Source organism: Bufo gargarizans, chromosome 4, assembly GCF_014858855.1.
Source record: "Bufo gargarizans isolate SCDJY-AF-19 chromosome 4, ASM1485885v1, whole genome shotgun sequence".
NCBI classification, from domain to species: domain Eukaryota; kingdom Metazoa; phylum Chordata; class Amphibia; order Anura; family Bufonidae; genus Bufo; species Bufo gargarizans.
The window spans coordinates 82,453,307-82,476,630 of record NC_058083.1 but is presented as its reverse complement, the minus strand read 5'-3'; the positions used below and the strand labels follow the sequence as shown (position 1 = coordinate 82,476,630).

General features: G+C 43.4%; 1 protein-coding gene across 1 annotated transcript in view; it reads right to left on the bottom strand.

Annotated features, from left to right (window-relative positions):
- Window positions 1–383: 383 nt before the first annotated feature.
- The window catches only part of ALKAL2 (ALK and LTK ligand 2), a 47,237-nt gene continuing 24,296 nt past the window's right edge, over window positions 384–23,324 (bottom strand). The window contains exons 5-6 of the mRNA XM_044292252.1: window positions 22,978–23,051; window positions 384–1,191 (exon numbers count right to left, since the gene is read on the bottom strand). Of these exons, the coding sequence (XP_044148187.1) occupies window positions 22,987–23,051 (65 nt within the window). The 3' untranslated portion in view covers window positions 384–1,191; window positions 22,978–22,986. The remainder of the gene's footprint in view (window positions 1,192–22,977; window positions 23,052–23,324) is intronic.

The window sequence follows — 23,324 nt, the reverse complement described above, 5'->3', positions numbered from 1 at the left end:
TACAGAAAGGCAGCAGGCTCCTGTGAATTCAGAAGTAGTGTATAGTAGGCAGTGCTTCTGTCAGGATCTCCGCTGGCTCTGACACGCCCCCCCTCTGTGGAAGTGAGACCCCTAGTGGCCTTTTATCAGGTAATTGCAGGCATATTTTTTAAACAAAGTGATTTAGAAATGTGATAATTACACCATTCTCTATTAAATGAAATTGTGTAAAAGTGCAGTGACTTTTTAACACTATGCCACATTGTGAAGGGTCTTCAGAAACATATTGAGAACGGCCATAAGCAATGCAGAGTCCACCAAGCACAACATGCTGTATATATACCAAACACTTTATTATGTAGGTAATATTTACACCTATTTACATATTGCACATGTCACTGGAATGTATTATACACGTAATGTACAGAAAACGAATGGCACCAGCCTGTATATGTCTGTATACAAGTCCGCTGCCCCACGTGTCTGGCTCACAGTACATAAAGTGAAGGCTACGCAGCACTCGTAGACTGACCTCTGCATAACAATACATTGTCCTGTGCCGACAATGAGCAAGGCAATTTGTCATGCAATTTTTTAAATAAAGTCTTGTGACCAGAAATATTTAACTTTGGGTTAAGAAGAACATATATATCTCAACCAAACGTTACTTTTTGGGCTGCAGAAGCATTAAATACATCGATTTACCAGTGTTGCAAAGCAGAGTCTATTACAGGATTTTGAATACACAAATTGCAGCAGAAATATTACACAGAACATAATATGCAATATTAATATGTCTGTTCTAAAGGCGGTCACAAACCAGTCTTCTTGGCAGCCAGCATAACGTCAAAAGTCACTTATACCCAGCAAAGCAGCCGTTTGCCAATTCGAACCTGGAGGCAGGAAGCACACAATGCCTCACCGCGGTCAGGGGGTCCCTGGCAATGACCGTGGGGACGGGCGCACTGGGCGTGCGTTCTTTCAGTATGGCAGTCATTGGACATTACAAACATCCGCATATACAGGACGACATAGAAAAATGGACATTGTGAGAATTATGGAAGTACATTATTTTGTCAGTATGCAAAAATATATTTATTTGTTCACAATGGGATATGCTAGAAACATCTGTATCGGTTCCCTGTTGGTTTCCAAGGCACTTTGTTGTTTTTGATTTTTTTTAGTTCTTGGTATTTCGTGTTCCTTTGATATCTGTCAAGAGAAAAAAATTGAACATGTTATAATACAAATAATACAAGATAATTCCATATTCTGCTTGTGGAAAAGGTTGAGGATAAAAAATCATGAGCGTTTGGTGAGTTTACCCGTTAGAGGACATGTACATGTGGAGTATTGTACCACTGCACATCCACCACGGGACTGACCTATCAGATTGCTGGTGCCGCCACTTCGCTCCGTTTACTGTGTTGTGGCCATGACTTAAAAACCGTTGCAAAAACTTTTATTTCAGCTCTAGCCCCGGTGCCCTGGGGTCCCTGTGCCGTCTGCATCTTTTTTTTTGCTGACCCATTGACTTAAAGGGGTCTGTGGGCTGCATTTTGTGTAAGGCCTCATGCAAGCACGAATGTATTGTCCGCATAGGATGTGGACCCATTCATTTCAATTGGTCTGTAAAAAATGCAGACAACACACCGTGTGCTCTCCGAAACCGTATGTCCGTTCCGTAGCCCCGCAAAAAATATAGAGCATGTCCTATTCTTGTCCGTTTTGCGGACAAGCATAGGCATTGTTACAATGGATCCGCTAAAAAAAACAAAAAAACAAATGCAACACACACATATTTTTGCGGACCGAAAAATACATACGGTTGTGTACATGTAGCCTAATGAACATGCAGATGCAGAAAGCACATGGATGATCCACAAACAGATACAACATGTCCTATACTTCAACGCAAAATGCGGACCATAGACCCATTGAAGTCAATGGGTCCACAAAAAATGTGGATGCAACACAGAGGGTATCCGTATACTGCAAAACGGATATGGTCGTGTGCATGGGACCTAAGGCTGTGTTCACATGGGCAAAATCTGCCACTGATTCAACAGCGGAAAATTAGCATTTTTGGTGGCAGATTTGTAATTTGGCAGAGGTTTTAGAGGAATTTTTACAATTATTTTTTAATATAACAGTATGCGGTGCGCGCCTAAGCTCCCCCCAGTGGTGGCTACGGACAGCCTGCATTGTGTCATTGTGACGGTCTAAAAATGTGACTTCAGTTGCATGATGACTGCTACCATCAGGACACAGACATGATGTGACTGTTACTAGAATCCGGTCAGACAACATTCCCCTGCTGCAGTCACAATCCCAAGTAGATGGGAAATGTTGCAATTGTATGAATTGTTCCCCAATCACCACTAATGAAGTGCAGCTCTGGCTGGAGATACACATTAGATAGCGTCTGCGAAAAAAACGAATTCATCTGACAGTTCTCTCTCCTGACCCCTCTGGCATACACATGCATGCTCTGCTCAGCCCAGCATGCATGTGTCCTGAATGACACCTCTGACTCCTGAGAAGAAAAAGATCAGGCAGCTGAAATCCAACAGCCTAATCCTTTTTTCCCCCTACATCTGCCATCCGGTGAGAGTCGGGAGGCTACCATATGCATTAGATGCCAGCTTTGGTCAGCATTTATCTAATGTGCACGGCCAGCTCAAATCATGCCGATATATTCCAGGTGCATCGAGACTCATGGAACTTGTGTCTTCTGTGCAAATGAAGTCAACATCTAGTCCAAGCCTGGGTTCATGGTATTATGTCCTGATATATCTCCATGTGCATAGAGAAGAAGAGACCTGAAGGCTCCTTAAAGGGGACATATTTTCACAAAAACAGCGCCCCTTTTTGGTCATGGTCTGGTATTGCAGCTCAGCCCTATATAAGCAAAGGTGTCCAAACTGCAATACTAGACACGGCCAAAGGTAGTGGTTTCAGGGGGAAAAAAAGGCATTTATTTTTTTCTAGTCTCATACGTCCCCTTTAGACTGCTGTGTCCTCAAGCTTGTGCTCACGTGCAGACAGGAGTGTAAGGGCATAATGGGGGGGGGGGGGTAGGTCACATATTCTCGCTATGGTTAGCCCAGCGTAGCTTGGTGAGATGGTTTGTAGATGAGAAGTAGGCAAGAACAGCAACCACTTGCAGCACTGGCAAAACCATTCCTGATGTCTACTCAATAAAGTTGTATAGCCGTCAAGGCGATAAATGATAAGAGCATTAATAAATGTATTAGCGCAGAGATAAGGGCGGATGTGGGAGATATTTTTAAGGATGTAGACACAGGATTTGGCAAGAGACTGACCGTAAGGAGCGATGGACAAGGCTGTAGACTGGAGATAATATTTTTCTAGTGCTGTAGGTTGTATGCACTAAACTGTTCCCACCTGTAGGAAGACTGTAATTGATCTGTCCCTCCAGGCCGGGACACTGCCATAAGGAACTTGTTTTCTATACAGTATTTTGCTGTCATTTATCATGTGGTGTTTTCTTCTATAGTAACTAAGAAAGGCTGAATTAAGACAGTGTTGATCCAGATGAAGGCAACAATGACCGTTGTCAATTATCTCATGTTAGGGGTAGAAATTATTTTTCTACTCCTCCAAACACGTCAGATAGGTCAATAACCCACCTCTAGTAATCTAGTACAGAAAACCTGAGATTTAGGTTTGAAACATCCAGGATTTGAAACTCTTTCAACCAATAGGCACACTGCTCTTACAGTAAAGAATCCCCATCTTTGGTGACGGTGAAACCTTCTTTCAACTAGATGTAGAGGATGTCCTCCTGTCATGGGCACAGACCTAGGTATAAATTTTATACCGGGCCGTCTTTAACAAGGGGCAACTGCCCCGGTCCCAGTTGCTCCTGGGGGGCCCAAGGCAGCTGCCTCTTGAGCCCTACTGGCCACTGCACCAGGTGTCAGGCTGTCAGCTACACAGGAGGGTGCTGCCATGCCATGCCTTGCCTGCCTGCCAGCACTCCAGGCAGCGAACTATGAGAGCTGTGATTCTCTTAAGGACCTTAGATGACATCATCACCATGTGACCAGTAACTTAGCAATATTACTGGTCACATGGCTATGAGGTCATCAAAGGTCCTGTCTACCAGGAGTGTTGCTGCAGGAGAAGTTTGCCAGACTTGTGGAGCTTTTTTGTGTGAAGATTACATCAGGAAAAGGTGACAGGGGCTGTTATGCTAATATACTGTAAGCTACTGTATATGTGGGAGGCTGTATACTGTGGGGTGCTATACTGCTCTACTGTATACTATTGGGGGATGTATACGGTGGGTGCTGTATACTGGGTGTTATACTACTCTACTGTATACTATGGGGTGCTGTATACTGTGGTGTGCTATACTGCTCTACTGTATACTGTGGGGTGCTGCATACTGTGGGGTGGTATACTGCTCTACTGTATACTGTGGGGTGCTAATTGCTATACTGCTCTACTGTATACTATGGAGTGCTGTATACTATGGGGTGATATACTGCTCTACTGTATATTGTGGGAAGTTGTATATTGTGGGGGGCTGTATACTGTGGGGTGGTATACTGCTTTACTGTATACCTGGGGTGCTGTATACTGTGAGGTGCTGTAATCTTTATAGTTTTGGGTGCTGTATACTGTGGAGAGCTGTATATTGTGGAGTGCTATACTGCTCTACTGTATACTGTGGGGTGTTGTATACTGTTGGGTTGCTGTATACTGTGGGTGTTATACTGCTTTACTGTATACTGTGGGGAGCTGTATATTGTGGAGTGCTATAGTGCTCTACTGTATACTGTGGAGTGCTGTATACTATAGGGTGCTATACTGCATACTGTGGGGTGCTGTATACTATAGGGTGCTATACTGCATACTGTGGAGTGCTGAGGTGCACTGTAACGCTAGGGTGAGCCGAGCCTTGGGCTTCTTCCTGCAGAGCGGTGCCCACTTCCAGCCTGAGCCCAGCTGCCCAGAGCACTGATCCTGAGCCGCTGGAGTCTTCAGAACTGGAAGTATTTACAGTCATTCACTGTACTCTACCAGGTGTGTGGATTTTTGTGCGTGTGTGTTGTGGTGGAGGGCGTGATTGCATGCAAGGGTGTGGGAAGGAGGGATCCAGGGGGCCCAAGTAAATTTTTGCCCAGGGTCCAATCAATATTAAAGATGGCCCTGATTTTATAGATCAGGGATGGCCAACCTGTGGCTCTCCAGCTGTTGTAAAACTACAACTCCCATCATGCCCTGCTGTAGACAGTGTGGGCATGCTGGCAGTTGTAGTTGTGCAAAAGCTGGAGAGCTTTAGGTTGGCCATTCCTGTTGTAGATCATTAGAAAGCTCTCTGTACTCTCCATGTATTGTAAATATTAATGACATCACCCCTAATAACCTCAAGTTTGATCATATCTTTCAGTTCTGCACACCACCCAATCTGTAACTACTATGGTCACCCTCCTTTGCATCTACTTAAAGGGGTTGTCCAAGTTATTTTTTTTGATGACCTATCCTCATTATAGGTCCTCAATATCAGATCGGCGGGGGTCCGACACTTCTATAGGAGCAATCCGTCCTATTGAAATGAATGGGGCGGCTTGGGTGTAATTACACCTGCTCGCCGCTGCGGATGCGACGGCGAGCAGGTAAACAATGAAGAGAAAGCAGCGCTGGCACGGTGCACCTTCTCTTCAAACAGCTGATCAGCGGGGGTGCTGAGGATAGGTCATCAATATGAACAGCCCGGAAAACCCCTTTAAGTTTAGCTATGTCCTTCTTAATATGGCCATACACTTTAGAAGCTCATTCCTGCTCCGGTTGCAGCAGTCATGTGGCTAGGTAACCAGTTCCCAGGTAACTAAGGCCAATTTCACACAAGTGAGTTTTCCATCTGGATGACATGTGTGTATCCCACGCATAGCATCCGAACAGTATCCTGACCTATTCATCTCTTTTTTCACGCATCATCTTTGCGTTCAGAAAAAAATCGCAGCATGTTCTATATTCTGCATTTTTCATGCATCTCCGCACCACAGAAGTGACTGGGGCTTGCGTGAAAAACGGAAGGCCTTAGGCTCCAATGCGTTTTTCACTAATGGTTGCTAAGAGATGTAGATTGTCATTCTTCAGTTTTTCTTGAGGCGCGTGAAAAATGCATTATAACTGATGCGCGCAGAAAAACTATAACATTGAACGCATGCACAGACTAAACTGATTTAGGCTACTTTCACACTAGCGTTCGGCTGTCCGCTCGTGAGCTCCGTTTGAAGGAGCTCACGAGCGGACCCGAACGCTTCCGTCCAGCCCTGATGCAGTCTGAATGGATGCGGATCCGCTCAGACTGCATCAGTCTGGCGGCGTTCAGCCTCCGCTCTGCTCGCCTCCGCACGGCCAGGCAGACAGCTGAACGCTGCTTGCAGCGTTCGGGTGTCCGCCTGGCCGTGCGGAGGCGTGCGGATCCGTCCAGACTTACAATGTAAGTCAATGGGGACGGATCCGTTTGAAGATGACACACTGTGGCTCAATCTTCAAGCGGATCCGTCCCCCATTGACTTTACATTGAAAGTCTGGACGGATCCGTCCGAGGCTATTTTCACACTTAGCTTTTATATGCCAATATAATGCAGACGGATCCGTTCTGAACGAAGCCTCCGTCTGAATTATTATGATCGGATCCGTTCAGAACGGATCCGATCGAACGCTAGTGTGAAAGTAGCCTTAACTTGCCTGCAAAACCATCAGTTTTTCCCTGAACAGATCCTCACACAGTCCGTATCGCTTATGTGAAAGAGGCCTAAATGAGCTGCTGGGTCTTAGCAGAACTAGATTAGCTCTACAATGAGGCTCAACAGCCTTGTTAAAACCTCCAAGGGTTGTTTACCCCCTGTAACTAGGGCTAAAAAACTAAATGAATAAAAGAATAACATCATAAATAGGAGATAAAAAGTTTACAATGGAGGGGGCCTCCATTGCAAATTTTTTATCCCCTATTTTAAAACAACTGTTATGGAAAGGGAGTGCAATTTTAAAATGTCCACTTTGTGCTATTTAAAAAAATCTAAAGATGTAAAACAGCAAACAATTTTGTTTCTTTTTCTATTTTCCCAGGTATAAAAAATAAAAGCATAAAAAATTACATAAAAATAAATCCCACGGTATCACTGAAAAAAGACAAATCTTATTTAAATAACTTAATGGGAAAAAAAGTTATGTCTTTCAAAGTCACACGGAAGATGCGTCTGGTCTGGATAGGGGATAAATGGCCCGGTCTTGCACTGGTTAATACAAAAGAAGTCTAAGACTGGAAAGACAACAAGATACATAAAATGAGTTACTCTGCTGCAGTCTTTAGAAGGAGCAGCGTCAACGTGACCACGCACTGAATGCACTGAAAGCGGGTTATTTCCTCAGTCCCAGGTGGTGGCAGTCATACACTGCTATATAAACAAAGCATAGCCTTTCTCGGCTGGTCACCTGTACAAGAAATGTTATCTGCAGATAGATTAATGCTTTTATTGCGTGGAAACAACAATTAGGGTTTGCTAAGAAAACACAGATTACGCCTGTATCGACTTTTATGAAACGTTTTCAGTTTTTTTTTTTTACTTTCCATTGTTTAAAAATGAAAGTCAGATATAAAAGATTTCTTGTCTACCTAGTGCGGTAAACCAAGTCTAAGGCCTCTTGTTTCCGTTCCGTCTTTTTTTGTGGTCCGTTTGCGTTCCGTATGCGGAACCATTCACTTCAATGGGTCCACAAAAACAACGGAAGGTACTCCGTATGCATTCCGTTTCCGTATTTCCGTTCAAAGATAGAACATGTCCTATTATTGCCCGCAAATTACGTTCCGTGGCTTCATTCACGTCAATGGTTCCGCAAAAAATTTTTAATTCATACGGAACACATCCGTATGTCTTCCGTATCCATTACGTTTTTGCTGAACCATCTATTGAAAATTTTATGCCCAGACCAAATTGCATACTTCCGTTTCCATTTGCGATCCACAGAAAACGGATCACAAACGGAAACCAAATGGAAAAACGGAGAGGCAAAACGGAACGGAAACACTACTGAAACAAAAACCCGGAAAAACAGATCCATTAAAAACGGACCGCAAAATACTGAAAAAGCCTTACGGTCATGTGCAAGAGGCCTAAGGGTCAATTCACACATCCGTAAGTGTTTTGCGGATCTGCAAAACACGGACACCGGCAATGTGCATTCCGCATTTTCCGGACCGCACATTGCCGTCACTTAATAGAAAATGCCTATTCTTGTCCGCAATTGTGGACAAAAATAGGACATGTTCTATTTATTTCGGAATTGCAGACCCGGAAGTGCGGGTCCGCAATTTCTGGATCCAGGCTGCACATCGTGTGGCCCCATAGAAATGAATAGGTCCGCAATTCCGTTCTGCAAAATGCAGAATGAAATTGCGGACGTGTGAATGGAGCCTAAGGGTCATAACGGGCATCGATGGGCATTAAGAGAAGTCAACTGGCACTTGTTTAAAGGTCAGTGCAAAAATGATCATTTGTCCCCCGTACACCTGACATCTTGTCTGAAGCACATCCCCTCTTTACATGGCAAGAAGTGCTGCCAACCAGTGAGCATTTTTATACTTGCATAACGCCTCATTCACACGTCAGTGTTCCACGGACGTGTGCTGTACGTGTTCTCCACGGACAGCACATGCCCCCATTCATGTTAATGTGTGTATTCACACATCAGTGTTTTTATCACGGGCGCATGCTCTATTTTGTCCGTGTTCACAGATCCATCACTCCCATTATAGTCTATGGCTCCATGAAAGCCATGGATGCCACACGGATGCCATCCGTATTGCATCGAAGTTTCACAGATCATTAGGAAGAGATGCTTTAAAAAAAAATAATTCAGCTGTGCAGTGTCAGTGAAACACGGATGGCACGCGGACAGCAAAAAACGGACACACGGACCAAAGACAGATCCTTCACGGACAGCTTCACGGACGCATCACTGACCACCTTTCTATGTATTTGAGCACGGGCATGGAGGTGTGAATGAGGCCTAAAAGATGCAATTAGCTGATCTATTATGAGCTGAGTTTATAGACATGCTCTGTAGAAAGTTCATTGTGCCGGGAGGGGGAGTAGATAAGCTGTTACCATCACCTATTGTTAATGGTGGATCCTATGCTATCTATACAGAGGCCTTATCTTTAAGCATAACCCTGCCTCTAATGATATGACTGCTCCCTGTACGCATACACTTGGTTTGGCCAAGCATTCATGTTTATATAACTTACAAAAATGCACTTGATAAACCGTGCGTCTTAAAATAATCAAATCTTTATTCATACAAAATACATCACAAAACCTGATATATAGTGCAATATATAGTGCAACTATAAATGTTACATCACAAAGATCACCAAAGTGCAATGGCCAGACTGTTCAGTGCAATCCGAGCTTATAATAAAGTGCTAGTAAAACTGTACGTATTCATCCCATATTGCAGCTGCATTACTGTCCGGTGATGTTGCCTCTAGTCTTGAACACTCAGGTTTTATGATGTACTTTGCATAAAGACTTGACATTTGATGGTCACGTGGTTTATCTAGTGCACTTTTTGTGGATTATATAATCGTTGTATGCACTAGGCGGTATTGTGGTATACAAATAGGAGACACTTCTCCTATGTGACGGCCAGTGCCAGCTGCCATGTTCTGTCCTCCTACTCTGGTTGCCTCATAATGGCAATGCAGCTGAAATCAAGAGTCAGGAGAGAAGCGTCAAATTATTAGGAGAGAAGCGTCAAATTATGACATATCTGGATGGTGGCTATGAAGACAGCTCAGGCGCCCCTCTGGGTAGCGGCCTACCGGAACATTTCCCTGTAGGGTCTATGACCAGTCCGCCCCTGACAATAACAAAGATACTGCACATCTTTGGCCTGCTTGCCGCCATCTCACGTCTGACCACCCAGGTGTCCTCATCTTCACCACTCAAGTACACTTTCCACTTCCATATTTGCTAACTCTGCATCACCTACTTCATGAAGCCAGTCAGTCAGACGCTAGCCACCATTCCTCTATCACCTCTGGTTATTTTCTCTCTCTGCGGCGTGCATTTGATTTTTCATTTAATTAAACAACTGTCTCTTATATTAGTTTCAAAATAATAATGTACATATTTAATGCCTTTGATTTCAATTATTTAGCACCATTTAATAATTTAGAGTAATTGAAAAATTATTAAAACCAACGCTGCGCCACACATGTAGCAATGCCGTCCCCTAAGGCATCTAAGGAGAATTAATATCACACGTAATTGATATGAATATTTTATTAGCTTTCACTACAGATTAGCACAAGGTGTGGCGTTGCCTCACAACCAAGTGAGGAATTCCATTAAATGGCAAATAAGGTTCTTCCACCTCACAACATCTGTGAATGAAAGGAAAACTGCAGAGAGGAAAGGAGCCAGAGCAGGATAATTAAGAGGAGAAAATCGAGCAAGAGAATGCAGGGCGAGCGCTGTGATAAATGATCAGAAAGGTGTGTGCAGTCACGCTTCTCAAATCCGTACTACAAAACAGTGTACACTAACCCAGCGCCGGATTTACCTCTCCGGAGCCTGCAGGCAGAGATTGTCTGGGCTTCTCCGACTCCACCCATCACGTAGGCCATATCTTTAAGACGAACTGTCACCTCACCTCTCCTGACATGTCTGTTTTAGTACCCACTTGCATTCCCCAGGTAATGATAATTCTGGAGCACCTATTCTTATAACTTTACCGGGGGGGGAGGGGAGGGGGGGTCCTTGCACAGTCTGATACTAGCAGTACTGATTGGATAATGTCAGACTGTGCAGGGATACTCTCCCAACTGGTAAGACCCAGCTGGACCTCAATTCCTTCCTAAACCTCTATGAGGAAATGTATAAAAGGAATATAATATTATAGTCACAGCCTATCCCCAGGCCACCAATATCTGATTGGCAGGGGTTCAAACCCCTGTCCCCAAACCCGGTCAATTAACTGCTCTGGAGAAGCACCAGAAGTAGGCACTAGAACTACACAGCTCCATCCACTGTGGAGCAGACAGAGCTGCTTACTGCAGCACTGCCCCCAACATGGGAGCAGTGCTGCAGTAACCAACTCCGTCAACAACACAATGGATCGAGCAATGTAGTTTTAGCACTAGAGATACTTCAGAAAAGCTCATAGGCCATCAATATAAAAGGAGTGGACAATCCCTTTAAACCAGCTTAACTGCTTTATGTCAGACTCCTGATATATCATGATTAGGTGAGTGGACTAATGGCTTACACCAATTCCTTTCTTCTTCTTCTTCTTCTTCTACAATTATTGAGCTTTTATTATCTTCTGAAATGTTTTTATGTTTGCTTCTACTTCTCAGGAGAGAATCATATTATGATTTAGGAGTGTAAGCTAGATAGCAATCTACTAATTTATTCAGTTATAGTTATGAAACGCACACTCTCATATAGAAGCCTGGTTAATTGAGGACATTCCTACACATGGTGCACAGGGCTCTTAAGAATGTTACCAAGAAGAAAATGCAGAATGGCTGCAGAACTGCCAGTGAGAATGTGATTGCATAGTACACTGCCTGTCCAAAAAAAAGGTCACACACTCTAATATTTTGTTGGACTGCCTTTAGCTTTGATTACGGCACGCATTCGCTGTGGCATTGTTTCGATAAGCTTCTGCAATGTCACAAGATTTATTTCCATCTATTGTTGCATTAATTTTTCACCAAGATCTTGCATTGATGATGGTAGAGTCTGACTGCTGTGCAAAGCCTTCTCCAGCACATCCCAAAGATTCTCAATGGGGTTAAGGTCTGGACTCTGTGGGGGACAATCCATGTGTGAAAATGAAGATGAATCCTGGCATTGTCATCTTGGAATATGCCCGTGCCATCAGGGAAGAAAAAAAGACCTGACCAACTGCAGCAACCCCAGATCATAGCACTGCCCCCACAGGCTTGTACAGTAGGCACTAGGCATGATGGGTGCATCACTTCATCTGCCTCTCTTCTTACCCTGATGCGTCCATCACTCTGGAACAGGGTAAATCTGGACTCATCAGACCACATGACCTTCTTCCATTGCTCCAGGGTCCAATCTTTATGCTCCCTAGCAAATCAAAGCCTTTTTTTTTGGTTTGCCTCACTGATTAGTGGTTTTCTTACAGCTACACAGCTGTTCAGTCCCAATCTCTTGAGTTCCCTTCACATTGTGCGTGTGGAAATGCTCTTACTTTCACTATTAAACATAGCCCTGAGTTCTACTGTTGTTTTTCTTCAATTTGATTTCACCAAACATTTAAGTGATCGCTGATCACAATCATTCAGGATTCTTTTCCCGCCACATTTCTTCCTTGAATACGATGGGTCCCCATTATCCTTCCAGTTTTTAATAATGAGTTGGACAGTTCTTAACCCAATTTTAGTAGTTTCTGCAATCTCCTTAGATGTTTTCTCTGCTTGATGCATGCCAATGATTTGACCCTTCTCAAACAGACTAACAGCTTTTCCACGACCACGAGATTTGTCTTTCGACATGGTTGTTTGAGAAATGAGAGCAACTCATTGCACCAGTTGGGGTTAAATAACTTATTGCCAGCTGAAAGATAATCGCCCATGCAGTAATTATCCAATAGAAGGCTCATAACTATTTGCTTAGTTAAATACAGGTGGCGACTTTTTTTTTTGGACAGGCAGTGTATCTGTCACGGATGGTGTTGCAAAAAACTAGAAGACACAAATGAAGATCCGACTGACTTGATCCAAAACTAAGGAACAAAAGGGTAAGCCCTGTAACAGACCTAGCACTCTCCCTTACTGCTCAGCCTATGCAAAAATCTCTATGGTAGATAATTGCATACCCTCGTTCCTCGACTGTATGACACCTGAACACCCTATAATAGTGAGGGGACACGACCACTGGCTCCCTACACTTAATACGGAGGGAGTCAGGGTCACCTAGGATCAAGCAAACAGGAAAACACAAATAAATGAACAGACTTATCTGTAGACGCATCAGTTGCAGCATCCAGCATGAGCACACTCCAGGAAGTTGTATAAACCGCAAAGTAATGCAGTATGGGAGGGGAATTAAAGGGATGCAATCAGTGCAACTAGATGAGAGCTGAGAGAGGGAAACGAGATGACAAAACGAATGCAAAACAAAAGAACCTCAAGCAGGAGGTTCTGAAGAACGTCTGTCAGAGCTTCTCAGATGTCTGGCGGTGACAGTATCTTTCCAATAAAAAATGGGCTGGGTAAAATTGGGCCTACTAGAGTGCATAACTAAATTATTTTTAGTTCTGCCTCCCCATGTTCTATCTATTCCACAGAAAGGATTGCCTCCTGTTTATGCCAGCTACATTGACGTCTTTGATAAGAAGGAAGCTGAGACGCTGCCTCCACATAGGCCTTATGATTGCTTCATAGACCTATTGCTGGGTACTTCTCCTCCAGGAGGCTGAGTGTACCCATTTAATTTGCCTGAGACATATGCCATGTCTGAGTACATCAAGCAAAATTGGAAAAATATTTTATAGGAAAATCCTCCTCCTAGGCAGGAGTGGGGTTCTTCTTTGTGAAAAAAGACGGCTCCGTTTGGTCAGGAGGTGGAGCCCCAACATATTGTAAACCTGACCTGTATTGTTTAACTAGCTCTGGTCCAACTGAGTGACATTCCCCTAGGCAAGACCTTTGTCCCTTCGGCCATGAGGAAATGGGTTCTGGTCTGGCAGCACCGCTCTAGAGTCATGGCTCATCCTGGTATCTGTAAGACATCCAAGCTCACACCCTGACACTACAAGTGGCCATCTATCTCCAAGGGCATCCAGGATTCCGTTTTTACCACCTGTACCCAAAACAAAACTCCTAAACAAAGACCTGGAAGGATTTCTCCTGTGCCTGTAGTCGCCATGGACTTCATTAATGATTTACCAACTATAAGGTTGACAAAGGCTCTGGACGGGCCAAAACGCTCCCTAAGCATACTGAAGAAAGCGAGTGCCAGGATCATCTGTATGGTTTACCATCTGACAACCTGCTAGCTAAATTGTTCATTCAGCACATCTTCTGTCTCTATGGGTTCTCTTTACATATCATGTCTACCCGGTCAATGCAAATTATGTCCAAGTGCTGGAGAAATTTTTGCAACCTTTTGGATGTCAAATTAGACTTATTTTCTGCTTACCATCGGTAGATCAATAGACAAGTGGCACGCATTAACCAAGTCTTGACCAACTACTTGTGCCACTTCACCAATGCACATAAGAAAGATTGGGCTGCTTTGCTTCCATGGGCAGTCTTTAAATAATAACCATACTAGTGAGGCTATCAATAAGAATCCTTTCTTCATTGTGTATGGGTGCCTCTTCCCGTCGCTGTTTCCTATGGAGTACAAACAAACTGTTCTGTTGAAAACTTCTTCCAGATTTGGCAGGAGACTAGGGCCGCTCTTCTGAAGAGTTCATCTCAGAAGAAGAAGTTTGCTGATTGTATATCCAGCTCTCCAACTCAGTTCTCACTTGGAGATAAGGTCTGGCTATCTTCAGAAGATCAGACTCAGGGTACCTTCAGCAGCCAACTACAGAGTGACTCTTCCAAGCGGTAGCAGCCTAGTGGTTTCCCTGCAGGGAAGACCAGATCCCTGTTTAGGGATTAAAGGGTGAAAACCAAGGAACTGCCAGGATAATGCCCATAGGATGGTAGGTTGGCACTGTACTTTCACACCAACTGTCCTTAACAGTAATAAGCCATAGAAGCAAATAATCTGCTCCACGGCTAAGTTCAGATAGGGTTTTTCTCTGGTGGTCCTCATGATTCCTGTAATAGCTGAACTCGCCTATACTTTGGAGCCTGCAGGAGCCCACATAAGAAAATGCTGGTATTATAAATGGAATATGGTAGATGAGTGACCCTTATTAAACTGAATACCAAAATAGTATTTGGGTACAAATATACTGGGGAAAGGCCTGCAAATGAATATCCAATAAGTTGTTGGTACACCCCCCAATTCTCATACAGGACCATTCTGTATTAACCCATTTAAGGAAGCAGCCAATTAGGGTAAATCATTATATTTTATAGATGGTATTAGGTAGATGATGGTGGCTCAGTGGTTAGCACTGGTGCCTTGCAGGGCTGGGGTCCTAGGTTCTAATCTAACCAAGGACAACATCTGCATGGAGTTTGCATTTTCTCCCCCAGTTTGTGTGGGTTTCCTCCAGGGACTCCATTTTCCTCCCACACACTGCTAATGTCTGTAAAGTGGTCCGGAATATAGCAGTGCGTACAATAAAAAATAATGATGATGAAGGTAAAGCACTGATCTTAAGACATATAGACAAGGATTTCCACATTCACCCCTAACTACTCTACACCCTGACAATTGTAACAGATTGTCTCATCATTCTCATGCAAGGACTGTATTGACACCTTCTAAGTCAATGACTTCCTTACCTATCACTACTCTGGGGTATATATATAGATTTATCATCAATCAAGGAATCAGATATATGCTGTGTGCAGCTTTCCTTGCCATACACTACTTAAAAAGTGTAGGCGTCCTCCAGCCGTGTGAAGACTTTACACCAGTCATCAGTCTTTCAGACATTACTAAGAAGTTTTTGGAAGGCAGATTTTGCTTGACAGTTTTTTTTGACACCATGTCACATTTGAAGCCCCCCTGATGCACCCCTAGAGTAGAAACTCCATAAAAGTGACCCATCTAAGAAACTACACCCCTCAAGGTATTCAAAACAGATTTTACAAACTTTGTTAATCCTTTAGGTGTTCCACAAGATTTAATGGAAAATAGAGATACAATTTCAAAATTTAACTTTTTGGGCAGATTTCCATTTTAATATTTTTTTCCAGTTACAAAGCAAGGGTTAACAGCCAAACAAAACTCAATTTTTATGGCTCTGATTCTGTAGTTTACAGAAACACCCCATATGTGGTCGTAAACCGCTGTACAGGCACACGACAGGGTGCAGAAGGAAAGGAATGCCATACGGTTTTGGAAGGCAGATTTTGCTGGACCGTTTTTTTTACACAATGTCCCATTTGAAGCCCCCCTGATGCACCCCTAGAGTAGAAACTCCAAAAACGTTACCCCATTTTAGAAACTACGGGATAGGGTGGCAGTATTGTTGGTACTAGTTTAAAGGGACACTGACAGGCCCAATAAGCATATTTAGGTATATATATGACAGTACAGGTCTTATAAAGTGTATTAAAATCATCTAAGTATCCCCCCTGTCCACCTTATAAATACAGAAAACTAAAGTTTTATAACCTGCTTGACTCGTCTCCAATCTGCCCAAGGGGCGGCGTTTCATCTCAAATTGCGCCCAGCCAGCCGCTCCCAACTGCCGTTTTGAAGCGCCGCCCAGCTCATCAATATTCACTTCGCTGGGCGGCGGCTACTACTCTCCCTAACTCTAGATCCTGTGCATGCCCAATCTCTTTTCTTTTCACTTTTTTTTTACTTTTTTTTTACCCAGACCCACTTGGTTCTTGAAGATCCAGTGGGTCTGATGTCTGTATCATACAGTACACTATATAGTGTATTGTACTGTATTTTACTTACACTTTGTCTGAACAGATCTATGCCTGAGAAGGCATCCTGTTGCCATGGGAACCTTCCCCATCTGCCACAACTGAGCAGACGGGGAAGGGGAAGGAGGGGAGCTCCCTCCCTCTGTCACCCCATCCTGACTGGGGGCTACAAAGGCACAGCAGCCCCCCGATGGGAGAGGGAGGGAGCTCCTTGACTGTTGACCCTTTCCTTACCGCAGTCCGTATGGACCGCGGTATGGAAAGGGTTAAATGGCTGACATCGCAGCACAGATGTGCATGGTTGGAATGGCCCTCCTGAGAACCAGAGCAGGGTTGGACTGGCCCGCCAGAGTGGACCCTGTTTATAAAGCCATAATGGGCATCAAAGTTCCAAGAGAAAACTGCTTTTGGAGCTAATCACTGTCAACTAGGGGCTATTTCTTAGGTTTTGATTTAGTTTATTAATGACATTGGGGTTGGGCCCTGAGATTAATTCCCTCTGGTAGGCGAAAGGAGCCCCAGTCCGATGCTGCTCCAGAGGATCTTCTGGTGAGTCTGGGCTCTGACAAAATTATGGACCCCAAAGATCTAGCAGAAGACAACCTCATTTGGAGATGATTTTGGAGCTAATCACTTGCCACTTGGGTCTATTTCATGGGTTGATTCACACATAATCTTTTTGATGATATATCCTGCCCATGTAATGAATACTACTGGGGTCATTTATCAAACTGGTGCCCATAGCAACCAATCACATCCCACCTTTCATTTTCCAAAGGAGCTTTCAAAAATGAAAGGTGGAATCTGATTGGTTGCTATGGGCAACTTAGCAAGTTTTCCATTATACCAGTTTGATAAATCTCCCCCCATATGTTTGTGATGTAATTAATAGTAAATGAGCACATGAGACCCTGATTCCATCCATTTCATCACTTACTAAATGGCTCGCTGTAATTTTTAGAAAAATGTCCCTTATCAGCCACAGCTGTTCAGGCAGCAGGGCCGGTGCTACCATAGAGTCAAGGGGGGCAATTGCCCCCGGGCCCCCGACTCCTTAGGGGCCCCCAGCACCGGCCACAACTACTACTATATATATATAATTCTATTGTGTGCCATGTGGGGGGGGGGCCCTTATTGTTTTCCGCCCTAGGGCCCCATTTCACCTAGAACCGGCCCTGTCAGGCAGAGTAGTCCTTAGCTAATTGAGAACGTTCTTCCTATGGGCAACATAGGGAAAAAGTTGTCAGTGGCGGGAGGACAGAGGGAGCCGCAGTTCATGAATATCACAGACGCTGCTGCACACACACAGCGGTGCATGCACTACATCCTTGGCTCCTGCTGCGGCTGATAAGGGGCAATTTTATAAAAGTAAGTCATCCAGTAATACATGTATGGAATATGGGTCTCTCTCACTAGGTTATGCTGCTTTCAATTCAGATAGCATAAACCTGCTGACATATTCCCTTTAAGGTTAGTGTAATGAGGTGCTTTTTTAGGGAATGATGGACGCATTTTACTACTGAACATGTTGAGAAAGTGGACTGTTGTCTTGTCTCTCGTATAATTATGTATCTGGGGGGTACTATTTCCACCAGATGTAAGGTAGCTATAGATAATATAAATCAATGTTCGACCTTTTAAAAGGCATAGTTACCTTACATCTGGTAAGACTAGAGGCCCAGCTTTCTTTTCTTTCTGAAAATAGAATTAATTTGCATTTAATGATGTAGGCACAGATAATACCGCCTCTCATTGTCTCTCCTTATAAATGATATAGGTATAGTACTAGTAGTCATGCCTCAATGTCTTTCAATGTAAGGACTTAAGGGCCCTTTACACAGGCCGTGAATCCCTCAGATAATCACTGACAGGCATTTATAGGGCATTTATCTGGCTGTGTAAATGTGTCGCCAATTACGTGAAGCACAAGCAAAACACTCATTCGTGCGGTCACAAAAATCATTGTTTCCTGGCAGTGGATTGTGTTGGTTAAACAGCCTCTGCTGCCCCATACTATGGAGGAGATCACTGCATGTATATAGAGTGGTCTCCTCCCCTGACGAGCAGTAAATGATACTGGTACAGATAGTACTGCCTCAATGTTTTTCTATGTATATGATACTGGTACAGACAAGTACTGCCTTCCTGTCTTTCTATGTAAATCATACTAGCACAGATAGTACTGCCTTCCTGTCTCTTCCTGTAAATAATACTAAAACAGATAGCACTGCTTTCCCGTCTGTCCTGCCTGCAGCAGAGGGAGATTAATTTCAGTTCACGTCTATTTCATTTCTAATTCATTCTTCTGCAATTTCTGTATTCCTGTAGTTATTAGTTAGATAACAGCACCATCTAGCAGTGGTACACATGTATTGCACCTTGTTTTCTTGTTAATAAAGATTATTGCTTTGTGGGAGGTGCTAGGCATTGTGGGAGGTGCTAGGCATTGTGGGTAGTGTGAGGCATTCTGGGAAGGAGAAGCTCAGTCTCCAGTCTACATACAGACTACAGGACATCAGCAGAGCTGTTCCATGCAGTTCTCCTTCTTAAACTCCACCATCTTTGTGCAAGTATATCTGGTGAGTGAGATCTACCTTGTTTCAGGGACATTATGTTATGCAGAGCTGTTTAGCTAGACAAAAGTGTCACTCAGCAAGTTATTTCTGTTAGCTAGATGTGCAGTTCTATGTATAGGCAGCCATTCTGGACATCTGCTTTCTCTGTCAATGTATTACTGTACATGCTATTCTATATGTTTTACTTACACAAGCCAATTGTATTCTTGTAGTTTTACCAATTCACAACCCTGTTGGCCAATAAACTAGTTAGACTACAGAAAACAGTCCTCTTATTTGGAAGATAGGAACGGTTTATACTGAATGTCAGACTGCACACTGTGTGAACGTGTATGAAGACAGAACACCGTCTCTTTATATAAATGATACTAGTAAAGATAGTACTTACTTCCTGTCTCTTTATGTATTAGTGTCTTTCTTGCTTCTATGAAAAATTACACTGTTACAAATAGTTCTGCTTTCTTGTCTCTCTGTGTATATACATCCTTCCTATCTCTCTATGTAAATTATACTAGTATAGGTAGTACTGCCTCTCTATGTAAATGATACTGGTACGCACTGCCTCCCTGTCTCTTTGTATAAATGATAATAATGCAGATAGTACTGTCTCCCTGCCTCTCTATGTAAATTATACTGGTATGGATAGTACTGCCTCCCTATCTCTCTGTGTATGAAGGATACCAATGCAGATAGTACTGCCTCCCTATGTAAATTATACTGGTATGGATACCAGTCTCTCTGTATGAATGATACTGATGTAGATAGTACTGCCTCCCTGTCTCTCTATGTAAATGATACTGGTACAGATAGTACTGCCTCCCTGTCTCTCTATGTAAATGATACTGGTATCAATAGTTCTGCCTCCCTGTCTCTCTATGTAAATGATACTGGTATCGATAGTACTGCCTCCCTGTCTCTCTATGTAAATGATACTGGTACATATAGTACTGCCTCCCTGTCTCTCTATGTAAATGATGCTGGTACATATAGTACTGCCTCCCTGTCTCTCTATGTAAATGATGCTGGTACAGATAGTGCTGCCTCCCTGTCTCTCTATGTAAATGATACTGGTACAGATAGTACTGCCTCCCTGTCTCTCTATGTAAATGATACTGGTACAGATAGTACTGCCTCCCTGTCTCTCTATGTAAATGATACTGGTACCGATAGTACTGCCTCCCTGTCTCTCTATGTAAATGATACTGGTACCGATAGTACTGCCTCCCTGTCTCTCTATGTAAATGATACTGATACAGATAGTACTGCCATCCTGTCTCTCTATGTAAATGACACCCTGAGAAAGAGCATGCTCTCTGAGCTGTGATAGGAAGTGAGCTGCAGCAGAAAGGACATGTCCAGTGAGAAAGGATACAATAAATGGGGAGATCTCTGGATCCATGTGAGGAACAGGGCTGGTTCTAGCTTTGATAGAAAGATTGTCATGTCCTATATGTCTGATTTGCATTTTTTTACACCAATCATGGAATAACCGTTTAAGATTCAGCAAATTTCTACTATACTTTGGAGCAGAGTTAGAAATCCTGTTTAAAATGTAGACAGTGTAAATTTAGACAAGCACCAAATGTATCAGTATCTAACAATGTATTAGATGTTCAGCACATGGCTATTGGATGGCTTACTTTGCTGCAACATTTTGGAGCACCTTGTTACATCTTAAAGGGGTTGTGTCATCTCAGACAATGGGGGGCACATGGCAAGGATATGCCCCCATTATCTGATAGGTGCGGGTCCCTACACCGAGAACTGAGCAGGGAGAGTGATGGCTGGAAGACCCTGGGTTTCTCTGTGTCCGGCCACCTCCAAGCGTTCTCCCCATACAAGTGAATGGGAGCGCACTGCACTTGTGCGGCCACCGCTCCCATTCATTTCTACGGGGCCAATGGAAATAGCCAAGCCAGCGCTCGGCTATTTTCGGTGGCCTCATAGAAACTAATGTAGGACGGCTGTGCATGCGCAATGCGCCCTCCGCTACTCTCCCCGCTCCGTTCTCGGCGTAGGTGCGTGTACCAGAGGTGGGTCTATAGATAGATGTGGGACTGTTTCTGGAAAAAGGCAAATCCTTGTTTTTATTCCTAGAAAACCACTTCAAATAATGCCTATTATCTTATCATGCTTCAGTCTAACTGAGCTTCATTCCAGAGCTTATCTGTAAGTGGACTTTCACACTAGCGTTTTTATTTTCCGGTATTAAGTTCCGTCCTCTGGGCTCAATACCAGAAAAAAACTGATCAGTTTTTTTTCCTAATGCATTCTGAATGGAGAGTAATCCGTTCAGGATGCATCAAGATGCATCAGTTCAGTCCCTCCCTCTTGCTGGAATGTCGGATCTGGCATTAATTTCCATTGAAATTAAAATTGCAGCATTGACGGATCCGTTCTTCCAGTCTGTGCATTCGCAGACCTTTAAATCTGTGAAAAAAATAAATACCGGATCTGTTTTTCCGGATGACACCGGAGAGACTGATCCGGTATTTTAATGCATTTGCCATCCGTTTGCGTTTGGATTGCTGGAATCCTCTGCCACAAGTGTGAAAGCGCCCTTACACAGAATGGCTTCCAATTAGTGAACCTATCTTGTAAATGGAGCAGGCAAAGTCACCGTGCATGTGCGGCTGCCCTCCATTGATTTCTATGGGTCCACCATTATCCCACACCCCTTGACAAGTGTGGGGAAAAAAATACAGTCTAAATCACTAGATGCGACTTTTGGTGCCAAAAGGTGAAAATTCTCGACAAAGTGGAGGCACATGGAGAATGTGGGCCCATGAGTACAGTATATCAGACAGCAGCTTAACATTTCATTAATATCTTGGTTTTCCCACAGACATAATGGTGAATCCAAGATGAAAAAAATCTACAATTATGTCTAAATAGTAATTATACTATATAATATTATTAAAATCCCTTCTTTTAGCTTCAAGACAGCTACTGTAGCCACCTGAAGACGTACAGGGAATTTCGGGTTTCCAGCACTCACCTTGCAGAACCACCAGCAAACACAGGCCACGTCATAGGCAGCCATGGTACCAACACAAAAGAAAGTGACTCATTTTAAGTAGCCTTCTGCAATTTTTTCATTACCACATCTTTTATATGTCACGATTCACAAGAAATATCTTTAAAGGGGTTGTCTGAGTTGTATAAAAACTCAGGCAACCCCTGTAAAAAGCCTAAAATAACAAATAAATAGACACTTGTACTGTGCTCCGATCCTCCAGCTGCTGACGTCATCTTCTTGGCTGCAGTGGCGATGTTCCTTGTACAGGTCACTGCTGCAGCCAATTAATGACCTCAGCCGTGAACGGGACGTCTCTGCTGAGGCCAGTGACTGGTTGCAGCGGGGACCTGTGTGTACAAAATGTCACTGCTGCAGCCAGAAAAACAAAGAGCAGCCCTTAGGACCGGAGCGCAATGCAGGAAAAAGCAGAGGAGAAAACAGGTGAATATCTATGTGTTATTTTAGGCCGTTTTACAAGGGTTGCCCAAGTTTTTATATAACTCGGACAGGCCCATGCACGCAACCGTGTCTATATTTTGTTCACAAACCATGGATCCGCAAAATACGGATGGCTTTATGTGCACTCTCATTAATAGAAATTCTCATCCACAATGCGGACGAGAATAGGATATGTACTATAATTTGAGGAACCGCCATGCAAATCCGCAAAAAGAAAAATCTGGATGTGTGCATGGTCCCATAGAAATGTATGGGTCTATGTGTTATCTGCAAAATATATGGATAGCACACGGATGGAAAATGCAGATCTGTGCATGAGGCCTTAAGAAACTGATCTAAAACATTGGGCTTACCATTTCCTGTTATCCATCGATACACATAGGACTGACTGCCAATCTTGTAAGAAGCCGTGCACATCTCTTGTAATCTGTTGTGAAAAATAAAGATGTCTTATTGCGGGCGTCTATATAAATATAACTTAATACACGAGTCAAAAATAAAGAATCAACTAGGACAAGATGCTTAGAATTATTCCAGATGCAGCAGAAAGAAATGATAAATCTATAGCCAACTCTGCATGTGTTCCATGTGGATTTGCAAATCCGAAACACTATGGGCTTGCCCCAGATGTGAAAAGCCGTAGAATGTCTTAAAATGCAGATTTTGTTTTATTTTTAAGGCTGGTTTCACAAAAACACAG